Here is a 21,516-nt window from a genome sequence, read left to right as displayed (position 1 = left end):
GTAGGATAGGGCAAAAGTACAGGAACATCATTGCTTTAAATTAATTAAATAAATAAAATAGCTATTTAGTAATTTTGAATATAGGTTACTGCACCTCTCCCTGAGCTGGCTGTTAGGAAGCATAACAAGCCTTCTGGGACCTTCCTTTTCTGTTAATTTAAAGCTGTTGGAGAACACTGCAAATAGGCTGGAGCTCTCTAGAGCTGGAATCAAACTCACTGTAATGAAGGTTCACTCGTGTGCCTTGTTGGAGCTTATTCCTGGGACTGTACTGACCCCTAGTGACTGCAGCTCTAGTTCAATAATTTACAGTCTATTTATATATTTATTTATTTACATAAAGTATTGCTGTACAAGGCACAGTTTATCAACAAATATCTCCATTAGGGTGAAATTGTTAACATCCTCCTTTTAAAGCAATCTTTACAATTTCCAGGAAAATTTTGTTATGTTTTTATTTTACAATCTTTTTTTTTTTCCTCATTTGTGTGTCAACTTGAGATATATTATGATATATTTATATATAAACAGCTTATTTAAAACATCAGTGCTGCTAAGATCCTGGGAGGTGGTGTTTTTAAATTAGCTGTAAAAGTTTGTTCAGGAATGCAGGCTCTCACGCTGGAAGCTCTGCAACTTTTAATAAAATACAGATGGTACCACTGTTAATCTGTTTACTACCTAATATGCTTCACCTACACTAGATATCTGATGTGCTTTTAGACGTACCATCTGGAAAAACATTAGCATATTTTTACATGTATAAGGTGAAAACAACAGATCATTCCTTTCCCCAGGGCTTTTCAACTCAGCAGTGGATTGTGTATATGCATACATGATACACCAAGTTCAACTATGCTTCAGAAGCCCTTTGCCTCTGATCTTTGGCACATTATCTAAGCACTGATTTTCAAGTACTGTTAGTTTAAACCAGTGTGGGGGTTTTGTCATGCAGCGAGTAAGTGAAGACACAGAAATCCACTACTTAAGCCTCATAATGTGAAGTACTGAATGCCCTCAATTTCCTTTGAGCAAAGGCATTTGTGCGGCACAGCACAGGCACAAAGGCCACACTCTTAAGGGTAACACACCACAGAGTAGCACAGACCTGTGCCCACTCAGGTTTGCTGCACTGTGGATCACTCAACCCTTGATGTACAAGGGACTGCATGTTATGGAGTGTGAGGTAGCAATTGGAGAGATGAAGATGCTTTACTGATTTCAGGTGCAGAGATTGCTGCAAATAACTTTAAAGTTGAAAGATGAGTTCACGAAGGCATACTTTTATGCTTGCCAGTTCACTGTAGTCAAAGCTCAGTGGAAATTATTTTAATCTAATTAATTACAGTCCTGTTAAAAGCAAGGTAAATAATGCAAATAAAATTCCATACATTATTTACTTTTACTAGGTGCATTTATTGTTTATGAATATACAAACACCATTTTTTAAACACAGTATAGTAACAATATCATACAGTAAAGCACAGTCTCTGCTTCAGGTGGCTCACATTAGACTCCTCTTATTTGTTCACCTTTAGGTCACTTATTTTTTATCTATCCAGTACATGAAAACAGTGCTAAGACTTATTTCCTTTTTATATTAGCTCAGAACTATAATAAATACATAGATTAACAAAGCTCTTTGAGTTTAAATACAGTTAAGGGAAAGAATCAAATATAATATTTATATTTTCAGATGTCATAATGCTTTCTCAGATTTCACAATATATACTTAGAAAATACATACAGTAATGAACTTCAGCTTACTTCTAGTTCACCGTTAAGTTCACAAATTTGGAGGCTAGAAGTTCACTTTGTTACTGTTTCAAATCCAAACCATGTCAGCCATTTATGTTTTTTGTTTGTTTGTTTGTTTGTTTTTCACACCATTCAGTGCTCAGAACATATTTGATCAAATATGGATTCACCAGGAAAGTCTAAAACTGTAGCACCACCTACTCTGTCATTATCTGATGCTGGAACACTCAGTAACATTCAAATTTTTTGCCCATCTGTTCTTTTTAGTAATTTTAAGTAAGTTTCTGGCAAACACACTGTTAGTAATTGTAATGAACTCTCAAACTTCCACTTCTTTGTACAGTACATTGTTAAGTAAAACCAATAGGTTAATACCCAAGCAAGCAAAGAGTATCAGCTGTACTCTGAAATAAAATTACTAAGGCATAGTGGGATCTTTGCACTGCTACTCTCAAACCAAATAAATTGCAAAATTTAAATACTGAAACCCTTCTTAATTAAATACTAAAAAACAGACCATAATAATAATGTTTGGCCCTGCTCAATTTATGGTTCTGCCAAATTCAATCCTCTAAATGAGAGAGATTGAACAATCAGTAAATGTAAAATTTATGTTTATTTGACATAGAAAATGAGAGTAAAAGTATTTTTCTAGATGTTAAAAAATAACTGGGTAGAATAACCCTCCAAGTCAAGATTTTCAGCTGCCTCAGGCAGACAAGATACAAAATGTTGCTGCAAGGCATTGTGTGATACAAGTTGAGAATCCAATATTTAATTAGAGGGACGAAGACATTTTCAGTACACTTTATCACTGATTTTAAAAAGATGTTACCTGTTTTTTTGTTTTGTTTCGTTTTTTAACATTTTCTACCTCTCAGCTAAAACAGATAATCTATTCTTTTCTCAGCTAAGAAAGGAACGCCCAACTGCCTACACAGTTATAATCATTACAGCATTTTTAAAATTTAAATTATTAAAAATTAAATTTCTAAAATTAAAAGTAATAATATTTAAAGCATTACCAGCCTATTTTTTTGCAAGATATTCTCAGTAAAGTAGGACTGAGAAATGTATGATGATATTTCTCATAGAGCAATAGAACAATTTCAGCTAGAAGGCACCCTGGAAAACATCTGATACAATTTTATGTTCTAAACAGTCACAAAGAAGCAAAGTGCTTTTATTTTCATAGCCATCGGTGCCACTGAGGTAATTACTGGATCACAGTGCTCCAAAAAAATGTTTGAAGGGCTCTCCTCCAAAACTGAGTATGTTTTAAGAATGACCAAAGGTTAAGTAAATGCAAAAAAAAATGGAAAAAAGTTTGAGACAAAGATATAAATTCACATACATGTAGTAATTTAGCATTAGGTACAATAGTTGCACACATTGGCTACTGACCAGTATTTCATGGAAGACAGAATCCTTTGCCTTGCCCCTCTTTTTCTTTACTCTCCGGAGGGAATCTTTGAAACATGTTTCTTTCAGTTACATGGCCCACAATTACATAATTTTCAGTTTTCCAGAAAGCTATTTTGAACTTTTGAGTGCATTTTTTACCTTTTCATCTTCTGAAGTTCCTCCTTCTGGATCCATTTCCTCCTTGCACCTGCCTTCTGGTGTGTCAGTTATTCTATTTTTACACAGTGCTGTTTACTGTTTGATATATTGATCCAATCCTAGAATAAAGGTGATCAAAACCCATTCTCTCCAATTACAGGAAAGAAACCAAATCGATCTGTCTCACAGAAGAAAAAAAAAATAAAGATTATGGAAATGCAGAAAAGATTTAAAAACAAATCTGTGCTCTCTAGAGAAATATTCGTACGTTGTCACTGTTCACTTTAAAAGCATTTATATAGTTTATTTTTTCAGGAAGTGATGTTGTAGTCTTCTTGTCAGTCTTCCTCTCTGTCTTTATCCAGTCTTTTATACTTTTGTTTAAAATGTGTGGAAAAACATATTTCTGTTAATTCTTGTTTTGTTGTGAAGTTCATTTAGTTCATAACAGTTTTGCTGCCCTACTAAAATGTCAAAATATCAAGATCAAACTCAGACTGAGACCTCAAACATCTGGAAAACAATTACATCATCTACAAATCTGTCTTTCACACCAAAACAGCCATTTTCTAGAATGCATTAATATTACTGTTTACATTCAAAGTCTTCTGAATCTGCCAAGTGCAACTAATAATATTAATTCATATTAGTAATTTTTCATTAAAGTATCTGTCAAACAAAATGGTGGAGTTCTCTGTTTAAGGATTTTCCCCCTCTACAGACATCTTTTGCTAGCAGTCTTGAAGTGTACAGCCATAGTCTGTAATAAATCATTTCAACCGTCAAATTTTAACAACAGATTAAACTTCATGAATAGATTGAAGACCTGTATATGTGCACATACAGAACATACATTTTTAATTAGCATTTTTATCACTTTTGATAAAATGTTAAAGTGTACTTCCTGCAGATTATTTTTGAGATTTGCAATTTTATCATCTTTTGATGTCCAGTTGGGCAGTACTTGTTAATTTCCTTCTTTTAATTTAAATTTTTCTTGTAAGTTGAAGTATTGGCTTCATATGTTTCTCCTGTTTACAAATCTTTCTCCTTTTATATTCATTTCCATTTCTTCTTGGCTCTGTGGTCAAAATAGATATACTGAATATTTTGTGCATAATCTGAGTAAAACTGTATGCTCTTTCAGAGATGTTTTAAGAATTAAACCTTCAACACTTACAGAAGCAATAGAAATAAAAAATATTTCATACTAATATAATTAATCTATTTTCAAAATGTTTCATTAAAGTATTTTCCTTCCAAAACCTTTCCAAGCAGATGTTTGAGAACCATGTGGTACTTGCACAAAGTGATCAGACATGCAGTAAGCCTAGTGATGCATTGCAGTAGGTGGTTTTAGGTGCTTTGCATCTATCCGGTGCCTCAACAGAATTTTGCATCTCAGACTGGAATCAAAATGGCATAATGCTCCCCTGTGTGAACTCATCTGAATACCGATAACTGGGCCACTTGGAGGGCTCTGAAACACAGGGTCACAAAGTTGCACATTTGTGACCCATCCACTTTGCACTAATCTGCTAGAGTTCTTTTTCTTTTGTTTCCAAAAACCAAAGAAACTGCTCAGAAAAAAATAATAATAATAATAAATAAAAACAAACAAACAAAAACACGTGTTAATGACCATCTTCTATAAAATAAAGTCGTGGTAAAAGGATTCACCCAAGAAAGGGCACTGTTCAGCAGCGTTTCAACTTATTTCTTCCTACTTTCAGGGATGTACTTTCACAGCAAGCTAGAAGGTTAAGCTTGCAAGAACTGAGAGGATGCTCTGCTCTTCCACCTTTTGAACTATGCAGCTGCAGAGTGAAATATCAGTGGAGGACAGATAAGGAGATAGGAGATAAGAAGGAAATGTCTTCCTTGAATGAAACACAGACTGAAGACTAATGGTTTGGCTACTCATCTATGGGAAAGGAGATACAGGTTCTAATCTCTGCTTTCAAGACAGCTGCAAAATGTATTAATGGTTCTTAGGGCGTATCCTGAGGTTTTTGGTAGCCTGAGTCCTTTTATGAATTTGGACCTAGACTGATCATAGTTCAGCTATTACAGATATACTTCATGAGCAAACAGAGACAAATAGATTGCACATATCTAGAGTTTCTTCTGCTTTGTCCAGTGTTACAAGACAAAACCTACTTCATTTATCTCTTCACTTTAAAAGCAGGTACATATTTTGTATTCATATCAGTGATATTATAGAAAATTAGAAATCATAGGTTAGCTATATAGGCAAAATTGTATGTCTACAAACAAAACTAACTACTCATTCAGACTACTCAGCATTGCTTAGAATCTTGCAGTCTTTGGTTGGGTTAGTTTGAAGAGCAATGATACGTTTTCTTGGCGAGGAGATATGTCACCTTTATTAAAAAGACTCAATTATAAATATTTCTATAAAACAGGTACCTGAATGGTTGTTTTAAACTTAGAGAATGTCTTTGCATGTGGATTTCTTTTCCTCCAAGTTGGTGCATTACAAGATCCTGAAGTATATTTGTCTATAGAAGAAATATATAAATTGTTTCTAATTTTCAGCTATAATTTCAGGAGAGACTATCTTAGCCTGATATGTGATTTAAAAGAAACAGTTGCTGAAATATCAATTGATGGATCACGTCAATCACCCCTAAAATGCAAGGTATTATTAAATATAGACTTTATGCCTAGTACATTAAAAAACACTTATAATCTTGCAGAATTTCTACAAGGCTCACAAGATCTTCCAAGTGACGTGATTCTTCCAAGGACATCCTTGAGGTAAACAGAATGAATGTCCAGTGTTGAAAATCTTCCTGATGGGACCAATTGCTTTTAGTTTAAAACAAAACAAAACAAAACAAAAATCCAGCATACTCTTTTATCTCTGCTTGTGAAAGCATTAGATGCAAGGCAATACTACATTCTTGTGCAAGACTGTTGGTTTTGCATCAAGGTATGTTGCCTAATGAATAATCATTTTGTATAAAACTTGGCTGAAATTATTATTATCAATATTCTTATTTTCTCTTAACTCCAGATTAAATCCATTAATTCCAGTGAATAATTACATAATAATTCTAAGCTTTTCAGTTTATATGCAACATCTAAGTATCACAGTTTTCAGTTTGGGTCTAAAATCTTTCATTTATGTCAAGCAGAATTTTTGGTTTGGAGCATTTCAGACCAAATGGCTCAGGTGCTCTTGAAAAGAAAAGTATCAAAAATGGTAATGGTTCTTCTTATGACAAAAATTCTGGTCATATTTTCTTTGAAATGCTTTTTTTAGCCTGGAAATTTTAGAAGTATCCTTTGCAGTAAGAACATTCTCTCTGTTATTTCTATACAACCTGTCCAGATTTAATCAAAACAAATATTAAAAGAAAATATATATATATATTAGTCCTGCAGACTAAACACTGATGTCAAGTTTCATTTGATTTAACTTTATTCATCTAAAACCAATACTTTGTCTAAAGGAGGTTTCTTTTATTGGAAATGAAGACAGGGAGGTATATCAAGACCGGGACTCATTTCAGTTTAAGACAGATGAATAAAACTGGCGAGATGAATCCTTTCTTGTCTTATGATTATTTAAATTATTTACCACTTAATTTGTTGCTGAAGTGACAGATAAAAAAAACAATTATCCAAATTAACCATGCAGACTGGAAATAGAAAGACAAATAAAACACAAACTATGATACCACATTGTATAAAGCTGTATTAGCAAGTTAAAAATAAAGTGAAAGATGTAAAATTATCGTTATATCTGAAACAGATTGCCAAAAAGAAAGATATAAGACTCAGAATCCCACTGTAAACTTCTTGTTAAATTATGACATATTATGTACTACCAAGAAGATAGTAGAGTATGTCAAAGATGGCAAAACAATGAAGGAAAACATCATCCTGAAAGAATGGCAGGAATAATTAATTTGATCCTCTCTCCAGTATAAATAATGTGAGAACATAATATATCATGAAGAGTGTATATCACTGAAGTTTGGAATATATTTAAATTGATAATGGAAGTTTGAGTAAGGCCCTTGTTTATGCAAGAAGAAAAATAATTGTAAATAATGAAAATAATCATAAATCATAAGCGAAACCACGGTGAAATGCTAGTTGTGAAAAAAATACACAAAAGTCATTCCTTCATCCCCTGATGGTAGCAAAAAGTTGAACAATGAGTATTTCTTGAAAGGAAACTGAAATTCTACTACAAAACTACTTCTACTACTTTTGCTTTCAATGCTTGGAGTAGTATGAGAAGTTAAAGGGGACTATTACAAGGTTTATTTATCTAAAAAGAATAAATCACATAAAAGAAGCTGTGAAAAGTGGGAATCAGTATATTTGAGCACATCAGCATATCAAAGGATTCATCCCTCTTTGGTAGGCAGGGAAATGAATCCCTTCTGTGAAGGTGACTGAATTATTTTTCATAAATATTCTGATTAATTTTAAATGTTTAATTTTTTTAATGTTAAATGTTTATAAAGCATAAAAGTATTTACATTTCTGTTTATGGATACTACTGCAATCTAATTATGAAAATTGTGCTGGATTAAATTTACTCTTGCCCATATTTAGGAATAAGTACCTAAACAGATATTTAGCAACATTTTAAGAATTCTGTGTAAGCAGGAACTCACCCATAGATCCATTAAACTTTGGTTCTTGGACATCTGTAACATTACGGTAGAACACATATGCTGATCTTCGAGGTTCTGAAGAACTGAAGTAAGTGTTTCTTCCAGCTTGTCTCGCAGAAATAATAGAAGACGCAGTTTCATCATCCTTTCTTTTATCACTTTGTTGGTAACTTGGTTTAACTTTTGGGTTTGAAGTGTGATTTTCTAAAAGAGAAAGAACAAATTTATAAAGAAATGTTACGACATTATTCAAAATTTGACATATTAGAGAAGACTGGAACCTGGAAGACAAGATTAAAAAAATGTTCCTTATAGACAGTCCAATCAAAATACAAATTGTCTGTATCTAACACTAGGAACAGAACTAGGCAGTACTAAATCATCTAATAGTTTAGTAAATAAAAATGAACAAGCCAACCATTTTCTAAAAATACCTTTGCCTGTTGCTGTATTAGAGAAGTTTCTTGGCTCCTCAGAAATCCATTTCTTTTTCTTTACTCCCTTAAAATGATGCTTCTTTACCAATTCAGAGCGGCTTGTTGCTAAGGAGTTAAAATAGCACAGATTTACTTTTTCAAAAAGCACACAACATTTTCTTATCAAGAAATGCTACAGTGTTCTGAAAAGCTCATCTCCCACTTCATACACAGGTCTCCTTGGGTGAGGAATGTTCTTTCTCACCTTAATTATTTTTAAAGTATCATCCCACAAAAGTAAAAACTGCTACATTTCCTCTAGCAGACTTCAGGGTCTCAAAATCTTGTCAGAAAACTCAAAATTTGGCTAAAAACACAGTACTTTGAACTAGTACAATCACTTTGATTGGTTCTGGCTCAGAACACTTCCCATTAAGAATGAGAAAATCTTCATTAGTACTGTAAAAGAAATCTCATCTAAAAATCAGAAAATATATAATAATTAAATACCTTTTACATTTGAATACTCTGATGCAATTGGTGCTTTTTCTAAAGGTAGTGCCTCATTTCTTTTCCCTTCAACAAATATGTTTCTCTGTGCCACAAAACAATCACCTCCTACAGAAAATGAGCATCAAAAAATCATCTACACCAAAGAACACAATGAAAAATCAAATGTGGACAACACACATAATTTGCTATTTTTAGAATTACATTTTCACTGAAATGAATTTAGAAATGCAAAACGAAATGTGAAAAAAAAGAAACCAAACAGATGATTCATTAAGGCCCACCAAAAGAAAAATAAAAAAGATAAACATCTAACATTTAAAAGCTTTAAATCAACATGGGTATGAGCAGAGATTTAATTATAGGATTGCTTCTCAGTGGTAACTTTTTACTAATGACAGTGAAGAACACCTAAAAGAGAGACATATACTGTACATAAAAGTTGTAGTAAAAGAATTAATATTTAAGATACATTAGTACTGTTCCATACAGTTCTGGAGCTAGAAGATGCATACCAGTTTGCTCAAAGCTAGACCAAGCATCCCTAGCATGGTACTGCATTATTTTGCACTGACAAACTAAGGGAAGAAAAAAAAAGAATAATACAGTAAATATTATTATTTTTACTACTAGTAAGTATTTAAGAAGAAAAATGAGTAAATACTGTTAAGTAAACACAAATTCAAGGATAATAGTGCATTCTTTAACCTTAATTACATGATTCTACACTAAACTGAACGTGGCAAGACACTACATCTTCATTAAGTTCAACTCTGTTCAGAGAAATCAGCTCCCATCAGAAAAGACGCAGGATTGGAGCTTAGTATTTCACTGTACGATAACTGAAAAATACCAAGCCTATTCATCTTAACTAGGGATAGTCTCACATAACAGGTTTTTAAAGCATACTAACTTGTCATTCCTACACATTTTTTATAACTTCAGAGAGACATTTATTTTCCAAAATTAAGCAGGAAAAAGTCAGTTGTAATCAGCATAGAGGAATTTTTTTTTACTAGAGACTTAAAGCAAGTGGAATCATAAATGATACTTTTAATTGTTACAATTAACGGTGCGTTATAATAAGAAGTGCATATAACATGAGTAACAGATAAAAACTCTGTATCTGACTTATTCTTTTATATTTAAATCGTGAAGTTTCATATACACATATTCATTTATGGCAAATGTATTTACCACACGATGTTCAGCAATGAGAAGACAATGTTAAAGTATATTACCTCCATTTTCAAAGGATCTATGATCTGTTCTGTTAATACCCTCTACTGACACTCTCCTTCCTGAAGTCTCTCCCTTACTTTTCATATTATTAAAGTTTGTAGGATTTGTATTACCATCACCTGGAAAGGCAACAGAAAGGATATTTTAGCTGCTTGTGTGTAAGCACATTAAATCAAACTCTCATTTTTTAAATCCCACCTCTGTGAGTTAGTAATTAGCTTGGAGCAATTTCCTTTAACCTCTTGTTTTATATTATTCTTTCTCTTTTATTAGTCATTTGGGTAGTGTGTAATGTAACTCAAACACTGATGTACACTGAAGTTTTTTAAGAAAATGACACAATACTCAGGTTACAGAAGACTACAACTGAAAAGTAAAGAACCAGCTACAAATTATCTGCTAGTTCTTTAGCTTCTCACTTTTCATGAATGATACTTATGAATCCTATCTGAATGAATATGTGGTATTTTTAACATACATGTCATCGTAATATATAAAACCTCAGAAACTTAATTGAAGAAATGCTTTGGGAAAACGCATCTATCTGATTTTTTCTGAATGTATGTAATTATAAATATATATATTAAAAGTTATAAATACTCATATGTTTGTCACTGAATTCTTTGTGTACAGTCTAAATATATCTAAATACTTGCCAGAAAAAGTTTATCAAAACTATTTGAATAACAAACATTTTAAATGTAGAAATAACAAGAAAATATTTTTACCCAATTCTGTCAAACAATTTAGGCTGGCAAAAACCATCAGTCAAAAAAGCATGACTTCAAATGCAGTATAACTCAAAATGGAGAACATTTTTCCACTCTAATTTTTTCATTGGCACATCTTACTCATATTTGTTTTACATAAAGCAGTATTATCAAGATTTAATCCCTAAAATTTATACTACTATAAAAATAAACATGTTTTAAATTAAAAGTAGCAGGTCATTTTTCTGCCCAGCAATTTTTAATGGCTGACCTACTAAATACTCTAGTGTCTTAATAACATAATTCTCTCTTCTAAAATGGAACATTTTATTACTTATTCAATAAAGCCAAAACTAATACAGATTTTTTCAGTCACACCACTTGCTCAAGCATGAAAGAGAAGAATAACAAGGGAAATAAAGATTTATTAATTCATATTTCTTTGACCATATTTATGTTAGAAAAGGTGAAACATTCAAAACAAAATGTAGTTATTTTGTAACTATCTTTCATAAGAACTTAAAGTTTTTTGTTATATTTTTCATTAAAATTGAGTTAGGTGAAAGTTGGTGTATAGCCAAATTGCCATCTCAACATCCAATATAGTCAGCAGAAAGAGCAGAGCACCTCTGAGAAAGTGATTCATTTAATCTTTGGCAGACCTTATCAGGAATAAACAGCCCATTAAGAGGGCCTATCTTAGTCCATTTAGAACAGACAGCCTATATGAGAAATATAAACTAAGCTTGGGATGTTTAAAATTAGACTACATAAATCTTGATCTTAAAGAAAAATATGAAAGGCCTATGTTGTGTATCTCTGGAAATTACATGCAGGTTTAATGTTAGCCAGTTTCTATCTTTTCCACCTACAATCAATACAGGTAGTCGTCATGCATGTGACTAAACATATACATGGGGAAAAAATAACGATATATTTTAATGTTCTTTTTATGTGCTGTATTTTATTTTCACTAAATTAAGAAGAGGGGGAAGGAGGTGCAAACTATGCAATAGTTTCTCCCTGGAACAGTAATACAAAAAGCAGTAATCATTGTACAACAAGACGAAAATACTTGCCTTTCTGCAAATCCTGCTTGATATCTTCCAAGGGCAATAACTCATTTTCTAGAGACGAAGATACGAATTTTGTTGATTGGTGTTCCTGAGGGTACTGAATCCTATAATACTCTCCTAAACACAACACAAAACAGGAAAAAATACTTTTATTATATTGGCAGCATTGCTGTTTTTGATAGAGTCGCTAATTTCGTATTTACCAGATTTGTAGCACATTTCCTTTATTGCTCTTTCCTCTTCAAGGTCTGAAGCAGTCTTAGCCAACAAATTAAAATCATCTGCAGGAAATATTTTTTAAAAGATTACTAGATATCTATACAAAGACCTTCAATGTTTCTTAATGATCAAATACCATAATGAATTTCATTTTGGTCATGACTTTATTTCTGACTGCAACCTCTCCTCTGGGCAATACAACGACTCTTGAATATTAGGTATTTCCAAGTGCAATGGAATTTCAGCTACACCTATTAAAAAGCTAATGCCTGTTGATTTAAAATGACTTAAAACCATTTTCAGTACTCACTCACAAAATGACCATTTATTTACATTCAAAAGGAAATCTGATTAAACACATCACCAAGAACTTCTTGTCAGTAAACCTCTGCTCAAAGTTACTATCCTGTAATGTCTGCTGGCAGAGCTGGTGAAGTGAGTGTTCCTCATCTGTCTCAGTTAAGGTTAGTAAGACTAGCAATGACCCACTTTTGATACTGTCTCTTTTTTTTGATACTGAAAGTTAATTTAGTTTATTCAGAAACAGAGTTAGGAAGCACTAACAATAAGCAGCCCTTCCAACCTGAAAGGCAGTGGGAAAAGTGAAAAGCAGCATGGGGCTCCCTGAGAGCTACTACCAGAGTAGTTTGCAGAATGCCTATGTGAGAGTGTTTTCTCACCTTCACTCTCTGGGGACGCACAATTCATTCACTCCTTATGAATCTCTAATCTCTAAGTGAGATACATCCAAATGTTTAATTACAGTTTTTGTGTTTTTGTTTGTTTTGTTTTGTTTTAATATGTATATATATATATGTATTCAGTTTTGCATGGGCTCTTTTTACTAGATTTAAGAATAACTTTTTGTAATAACATGTGACTGCCTAAAGAGGGTTTAATAACAGAAACCTATGGCTTCACCTTCATTGATAAGCATGTACAGCCCCAACCTCTTTTCAAAAAATTGTTTCCATTAAAAGATGTGCTTCCTAAACTTGCAATTTTTATAGCATTTTACCCATAACATTAGACAGTGCCAAAGAACAGAAAATATTTGCAGCTGTATAGATCAGAAACATTTTTGTTTGGCACAAAACCAAAATGGTTCCTGCACTGCTACTGTAAATCCCCTGTTAAACATTCCCCAGTAGTAACTCTTACAGAGATGGCTAAAGCTAAGGCACACAGTAAGTCCTCAGTCAACATATAGTATTAACTATTAAAAATCTTGATGAGAAGAGGAAGACATTAAAAATGTCTTTTTAAATGAAAGTGCCAATAGCTTAGATCATCCCTGAACTGAGAAATTTGAGTAATATTTGATGGTCATCAGAATATTTTAAACTCTATTTGATGAAAAAAGGGGAATGTAAATTATACCAGTATTGAAATATAAAGCCAGACGTTTTACAGAAGTTAGAAAATGGTGGCTTACTTATGCATCTGGTGACTACCAACTGGGAATACTTTGGGAATTATACACAAATTTCAAAAACTTGTCAATAACCCTTTCCTAAAAATGTAATGGTTATTAGAATAAATCATTTATGAACTATATTTTAAGAGCTGAAAAACATCCACTGTACTTCCTTGTAAAACAAAAAAACAAAACTTGTTTACCGTTCTCTTTGTCTTCAACATCCTCTTCATCCTCCTCTTCATCCTCTTGGTGGTTGATGTTTATAATCAGTGGAGGGTGAATTGGTCTTAAAATATTCTCCTGATTTCTGAATGATTCTTGACCACAGGCTGGATTCAGAATTCCTTCTTGGACCTCCTCCTGCAATGCGACATCTGCAAAAAATAACGTTTTTTTGTTGTTGTTGTTGTTTTTAAAGAAGGAACTAGGTTTGGACCAACAGGTAAACTTTTGAAATCATTATATTTAAAGAATCAGCAAAAAGATTTATTGTGCAGAGGCAGGCAAAAGAGCATCTTCCAATCACAGAAAGTACGAAAGTGAATGTGCACTAGCTCCTTTGAATGGAAAGATAAACCACAGCTGAATAAAGTCTTTTGACAAGTGAAACATTTTGATCATCCTACACTGTCCAAAAAAGGTTGCATATCTCTTCCTACTAGTGGATAGATTAATCTAAGTTTCTTTCTTTCAATCCCTTTGTTTATAACATAGGGAAACATGTGATTAGTAATACGTTGGCTGAAGTGAGTAAATGAGTCTAGGATCCCACCTGTGGAAATGTATTAAATCTGCTGAAGGCAGGCCTGTATTGGTCTTCATGGCATCAATTTTGAAGAATGTAGCAGTGCTAAGCACTAGATTACCCATTTTTAGCTTGTAGACTTCTTTTTTTCCATCAGAATTTTCTAAATCACAACTCTCTTGTACAAATGTATAAGATTCTACAAATGTACATAGCGTTTGTATAAATGCTATGTACAAATGCAACGTACAAATCACAGATTTTGTGAAAGAATATGAAGTTCATAAAAATAGTTTACACTAAATTAGAAGAAAATCATAAAAGCTATGATTTTCCCTATAAACCTATGTCTACCCATAAAGTTTTGCAGCAAAATTATTTCAGTACTAGGACAGCAGTTTCTGAGACCAAGGAAATGCAACTGACTGAAAATAAAAATGATGAAAAATAGAAATAATACGAAGCATGGGCATTTTCTTTTATTCCAGTTGTTGTTAGCCTTGTGCATTTTGTGCTTGCAAAAGAGCAACATATGTATATTTTAAATCAATTTTAAAAACACTATTGCAGATCAGATTTATTGCATGTATCACATGCAAGAGCAAGTAAGATACAACCCTTTAGCCTGGTGGAGCTTTTTTCAGTCCCAGAGTATTATTACCTTTGGATAGTGTAAGCCAAATCAAACTTAGTTTAACAAGAACTTTAAGTCTTGATATAAATAAATGCAGCTTTAGTATTTGCAATGTTGTTGTGGAACACACAGACTTTGAAGTTACACATATTCCAGTAAAAAGAAAAACACAAAAGCATGCCTAAGTTTGTAAGTGCTAGCTGGCAGAGGCCGATGTTGTGGATGTAGGAACTGTACAGTATGGACACTCATAGAAACATCACTTGCCTTGGTCCTGTGTGATTAGTTAAGCTCTACCTTACCAGATACAACAGCCTACCCTTTCCTGAAAGAATTTCAGGAACATGAGGTGCTTGTTTCTTAATAGAGGTCATTATAGACATTTCTTATGCCATCTGTCTACAGCTTTGCAGATAAGGCCAGTGAACAACTGTATTTCAGTTCACCCGTTCACTTGGCTATGACAAGTCTGCCAACTTCTCACTCCTGCTTCTGCCTGATTTCTGACATTTGTATTGGTTCCCTGCTCTGGGCTTTTACCCTAGTCCAGCTGCATACCAGGACTGCTTGTAGATAAGAGCTCCATTTAGAAAGAACTGAGGGGGGAAGCAAAGGAAAACAACAACAAAAAAGCCTGTAATGTTTTTTGTTTGTTTGTTGTTGTTGTTGTTTTTGTTTTGTTTTTAATAATCTGATTTTCAGAAGTTAAAAGAGAAAGTATACTGCCTTACAAAATATTATTGTACTTAAACAACATGCATCCAATGCCAAGCCTGAAAAATTTATTCTAAATGCTGGACGGTTAATGTATTTACACACACAGCACTGGAATCTTATGCTGCCTTCCAATGCGGCGTCTCATTCTTATAACATGTTGTGCTTTATCAACAGATGATGCTACCAAACACATAATGCTAATAGTGATCCTAACAACCTCTCCCCTCCAACACAGACGCTAGTCTTAATTTATTACATTCCTACTGACCATTTTCATTACTCTGTATAATCTGGTAAATATCTAAGTACAGAAGAATGTGAAAAAGCAAATTTCTGAAGGTGTTAATTGTTGTGAATATTTTAATAGTGTTTCTGACTACTGATCTGACCATAATTGTATTGGGTTTATGTGGCAGGGGGCTGCAGGGGTGGCCTCTGTGAGCAGAGCCCAGCAGCTGTCCCATGTCAGATCAGAGCCAGCTCCAGCTGGCTCCAAAAGGGACCTGCTGCTGGCCAGAGCCGAGCCAGGGAGCGACGCTGGTTGGGCCTCTGGGAGAGCAGACTGAAGAATAGTAAAAAAACTCCCGTGGAACATCAGATGGGAGAGAGGAGTGAGAAACAGCCCCACGGACCCACAGGTCAGTGCAGAAGGAAGGCAGGAGGTGCTCCAGGCACACAGCAGAAGTTCCCCTGCAGCCTGTGGAGAGGCCCCTGGTGGAGCAGGCTGTCCCCCTGCAGCCCATGGGTCCCACAAGGAGCAGATCTCCACGCTGCAGCCCATGGAGGAACCCCCCCGGTGGATCAGGTGGATATGGCCTGGAGGAGGCTGCGGCCCATGGAGAGCCCCCGCAGGAGCAGGCCCTGGGCCGGAGCTGCAGCCCGTGGAGAGGAGCCCACGCGGGAGCAGGGGGCCTGGGGGGAGCTGCCGCCCGTGGGGGACCTGTGCTGGAGCAGTTTGCTCCTGACGGGTGGACCCCGTGGTACGGAGCCACGTTGGAGCTGTTCTTTAAAAGCTACTGCCTGTGGGAAGTCCCCGCAGGCTCAGTTCAGGAAGGACGGCATCCCGTGGGAGGGACCCCGTGTGGAGCAGGGGCAGAGAGTGACCGTGAAGGAGCAGCAGAGACGAAGCATTAGGGACTGACTGCAGCCCCCGTTCCGTGTTCCCCTGTTTGTCTTTTTTTTTCTCACTGCACTAGTCTGTTAATAGTTCACAATAAATCATATTAATCTCCGTATGCTGAGTCTGTTTTGCCTGTGAGGGTAAATGATGAGTTAATGTAAAATTTTTACTCGATGTATCTTAGCAACCTAAACTGTCATTTATTAATTCTTCTTGCATGTAACTGGTGATTACAGAGATTTGTAACATGACAAATAAATTAATAGAGCAACCCATTCAAATACCAACACAATTCCTGTATCTGCCTTGAACTTGACTTGGATCAGGTCATACCTGATTTATTTGCAATAGTATGACAGAATCACAGAATCGAAGGGGGTGGAAGGGACCTTGAAAGATCATTTGGTCCAACCCCCCTGCCAAAGCAGGTTCCCTAGAGCAAATTGCGCACGTACACATCCAGACAGGTCTTGAATATCTCCAGAGAAGGAGACTCCACAACCTCCCTGGGCAGCCTGTTCCAGTGCTCCGTCACCCTCACTGTGAAGAAGTTCTTTCTCATATTGGTTTAGAACTTCCTGTGCTCCATTTTGTGGCTATTGCCCCTTGTCCTGTCCCCACAAACCACTGAAAAGAGGTTGGCCATATCCCTTTGTCTCCCACACTTCAGGTATTTATAAACATTGATGAGATCCCCTCTCAGTCTTCTTTTCTCAAGGCTGAACAGACCCAGGTCTCTCAGCCTTTCCTCATACGGGAGATGCTCCAGGACCCATATCATCTTTGTGGCCCTCCGCTGGACTCTTTCCAGGAGATCCCTGTCTTTTTTGTACCGGGAAGCCCAGAACTGGACACAGTACTCCAGGTGAGGCCTGACCAGGGCAGAGTAGAGGGGGAGGATCACCTCCCTTGACCTGCTGGCCACGCTCCTTTTAATGCATGCCAGGATCCCATTGGCCCCAAGGGCACACTGCTGGCTCATGGTCAACCTGTCATCTACCAGGACCCCCAGGTCCTTCTCCTCAGAGCTCCTCTCCAGCAGGTCGTCCCCCAGCCCGTACTGATACATGCAGTTGTTCCTTCCCAGGTGCAGGACTCTACACTTGCTCTTATTAAACCTCATTTGGTTTCTTCCCGCCCATCTCTCCAGCCGGTCCAGGTCTCGCTGAATGGCAGCACAGCCTTCTGGCGTGTCAGCCACTCCTCCCAGCTTTGTGTCATCGGCGTACTTGCTGAGGACAGACACTATTCCCTCATCAAGGTCGTCGATGAAGATGTTGAACAAGACCAGACCCAGCACCAACCCCTGGGGAACGCTGCTAGTCACAGGTCTAAATAGTATATTTCTTGATCTTCAAGAGTACATTTCTTGATCTTAATATATATTACGTAAGCAGTGGAAGTTTAAGGATGCTTTTGTATATTTACTTACTTTAACAAATTGTTGAGAAAATATTTTTACTCACTGTTACTAGGAGGCAGAAAAAGTCCATTTATATTACGAGGTTTGCTGTGATGGAAGACACAACTGATCCTCACACAGCCTAATGGCTGTGTTTCCCAGAAACATGAGATGCTGCTGTACTTCTGCTGCAGGACAAAGTAGTTTTCAGATATTGTAAATATAACAATAAAAATAGACTACATTGACTATTACAAAGTATACTGCTGTGAATAGATACATAACACTTTGGAAGACCATATTCTGGTATGTTAGAACACTATCTACAGTTAAGTCAAAGGAGTTTTAATGATGTAGAACTGTTACCAGACAAGAATCAGAGTAAAGCTGTCTATGCACACTGTACTGCAGACTTTTTATGAGATGCTGGGAAGAAAAAATCTATTATTTTTAATATACAACATTTTTATTTAATTTGTGTGTTTGAGTTTCTTTTTCTACTTAATGGGATAATCAGACCTATCTCAAATGAAATCTGCTGCACAAGTGCAATACTATACTCTCTTAATATTAAAAGATACAGGCCCATGGGAAAATAAAACAAAACCCACAAAGATGCCTAACAAAAACTGATAAAGTAAAAATTTGAGAACTTGTAATCCTTGTACAGACTAGTCAGTCTTGGATTACAAAACAAGAGAAAAAAAAAAAAGTCTTTTGTTTCATTTCACATTCAAAACATCACTTTGGAAGGAGAAAGTCACTTTTGATTTCAGACTAAAAAAATGTGCTTGAAGGAACTTGCTCTTTTGTACCTCATTTCCATATGTCTAAATCTGCAAAACAGATGCGAACATTCTCCTTGCCTTCATAATGAGCACACAGTATCACAGCTAAGAGGTTTTTCACAGTGACAGAATCTGCACTTGAAACCCTAATGAGGAGAATGACTTTGAGGCTAAGACATATTAGATTCCCATGTATTAGTTCCTGACTTAAATGTCAGTCTCCTCCTATAAAACTATTTTTAATTAATGTGGGAGGCAACACAGCAGCCAAGAATAAACGTGTTATGGTGACAAATGCTTACAAGTTTACAAAAATATTCAGGATATGATGTTCTGAGACTACTGTCATTTCACTGCTCACACCATCTCCCAGCTGTTTTTACATATGACAAACAAAAGCCTAATTAAAAAAAAAAGTATCAACAGCTTTTTTTTTTCATTTTTGCTGCTTTACTCCTACATATAATCACACTTCAATTCTCCCTATATTAATATTCTTCCAGTTTAAAAGTCTGCATGATACTGCATGATTAGCTCTCTTCCGATGCAAATCCCTTTCATTAGTCAAACAAAATTATTTTTCTCTCTCTCTTCCTTACTAACGGTTTTTAGATTCTAGCACCATCTATGATTATACAATTCACTTATCCCTATAACCTGAGGTATCTTCCACAAGCACGTGATAAGGAAACTCCTAATTTCAAAAAGGAACATGCTCATGACCGTTACCCTGAATATGGGAAACTCAGGTTCATATCTGGGATATGGAACACATGCCAGCTGGGATTTGCAAATGCCAGACTACCAGCTATTTTTTATTGAGTTTCTGCCTAATTTTTAAAGGAAAAGAAAAATCACGCTTGAAAATTGTTACCAGTTGGAATAGAAACATTTCTTTGAAGAACCCCATTTTGAATGACTTTGTTGCATATAACAGGATGTAAAGAAATTCACATTGTCACTATAAGCAGAAAATATACTTGGTTTGTTTATTCAGAATTAATATAATTTTGATTCAATAAAGAAAGATGAGCGATCAGTGATTTTTATGTGGGGTTCTAACTTGTGTGTTCCCTAAGTATCTGAGCCCAATTCACACTGAGTATTTAGGACAATTAGCTCTTCTCATTCTGAAAATGAGACATTTGATTTACATATGCTGCCATGATCAAGGCATACCAACTTCTAAATCTAGATAATAAACCTCCCTCTAAATATGTATATATCAAGAAATTCAAGGATGCTGATTACTCTAAAATCTACAGCATTTACCTGTGCGTAGGGAGAATAAAAATAGAAATAGTTGTCATTCCCAGCTTCAGCCATTTTCACCTCTTATGCTTCTACTCCACTCTCTTTATGCAGGCAGAGCATACATGAAAACATAAAAGCTATCAACGCATAAGCAAATCTTAATTTTATCTTGAAAACAGTAGTTTTCTTTTAAAAAAGGGGGCTTCGGAACTTCAGCTCTGCTTCTTTTTTGAAACAAAACTCCAACTGACAGCGTAGCTAAAACTAAGTACACTTGAACTACAGAGGTGGTACCTTCTCCAGGTTTGTTATCTGTTGAAGATGGTTGCTAGCCAGGACAGAATGTTACACATCCACGGTCACCCATTGATCCTCCAGATCTTGTGACATCATCATGATGACATCATGTGACCTTTTGGGCTTGAACATCTTCCTTAGTTCCATTGCTTCAGAATAAAGTATGGAAAATTGGACCATTTCCAAGAGTTTCTTGTATTCGTCTTTCAAAGTTTCTTCTTTCAAAGATTTCCACATAAAATGGAACAAACCCATTTTGCACAGTTTAAATGATACCCAACTTCTAGCTGCAGAAGCTGTGGTCTTCAAAACAAAACTTTGATATAACTAATACAACATTTACCCTTTGAGTAATTTTTAACCAAAATTCTTGCACCCAATGTTTTTCTTACCGTATCCTCCTTTGGATTGAGACACTTGGTGCTTCCTGCGAGTACACTGTTAGGTGTTAACTGCTTATCTTGTTGCTGCTAATTGCTTTTTCTTGCTACCATGATGTCCACCACCACAGATAAAGCAGAAAGCATACACTTTTGTTACTAATTAACACCTCTATTCCTGTTCAGGTCCTGGGCTGCCTCTGAAAAAATAATAGTAATACATTTAGCGATGAAAATAGAGTTTTAATCCTGGAAAATGGTAAGGGATACATTTATTCCGACTACATGGGATCAAATCACTGAGCGGCATCTCTGATTTCAAGATGAACACTGTAGAGCACTTCTAGATCAAAAGGTGGCACTTTAGAAGTAAAACATAAAAGGAAGAGCAGAAAGGAAAAGGAAGTCAACCTCAAAGGCGAACCATGCCAAAGCTTACAGAGCAGGAAGGATACAAACAAAGTTGAAGAAAAACGAGGTAGATATAAGATGGAATTCAAGCAAGAGCACTAGCAACACCAGAAGTACATGCAATTCGGTGTTCTTTCGGGAGAAAAACCAAAACAACAGCAACAAAAAAAACCCTCCGGGGCGGTGAGGGCAGGCA

General features: G+C 35.4%; 1 protein-coding gene across 1 annotated transcript; it reads right to left on the bottom strand.

Moving 5' to 3' along the window:
- Positions 1-1,381: 1,381 nt before the first annotated feature.
- Positions 1,382-21,219, bottom strand: LOC308188380 (uncharacterized protein C12orf50 homolog; the record flags this gene model as incomplete). The annotated part of the gene is made up of 13 exons (XM_080577293.1): positions 1,382-4,402; positions 5,752-5,843; positions 7,980-8,183; positions 8,414-8,521; positions 8,906-9,013; positions 9,421-9,483; positions 10,147-10,266; positions 11,937-12,050; positions 12,137-12,214; positions 13,773-13,946; positions 18,255-18,378; positions 20,922-20,956; positions 21,210-21,219. 13 exons carry the CDS (start codon positions 21,217-21,219, stop codon positions 4,340-4,342), a joined length of 1,293 nt encoding a protein of 430 aa, XP_080433419.1. The 3' UTR covers positions 1,382-4,339.
- Positions 21,220-21,516: the final 297 nt, after the last annotated feature.

Source organism: Anser brachyrhynchus, assembly GCF_964034855.1.
Source record: "Anser brachyrhynchus genome assembly, chromosome: 1".
Taxonomy (NCBI): Eukaryota; Metazoa; Chordata; class Aves; order Anseriformes; family Anatidae; genus Anser; species Anser brachyrhynchus.
Note: the sequence above shows the minus strand (reverse complement) of the source record. Positions and strands in the feature narration are given on the sequence as shown.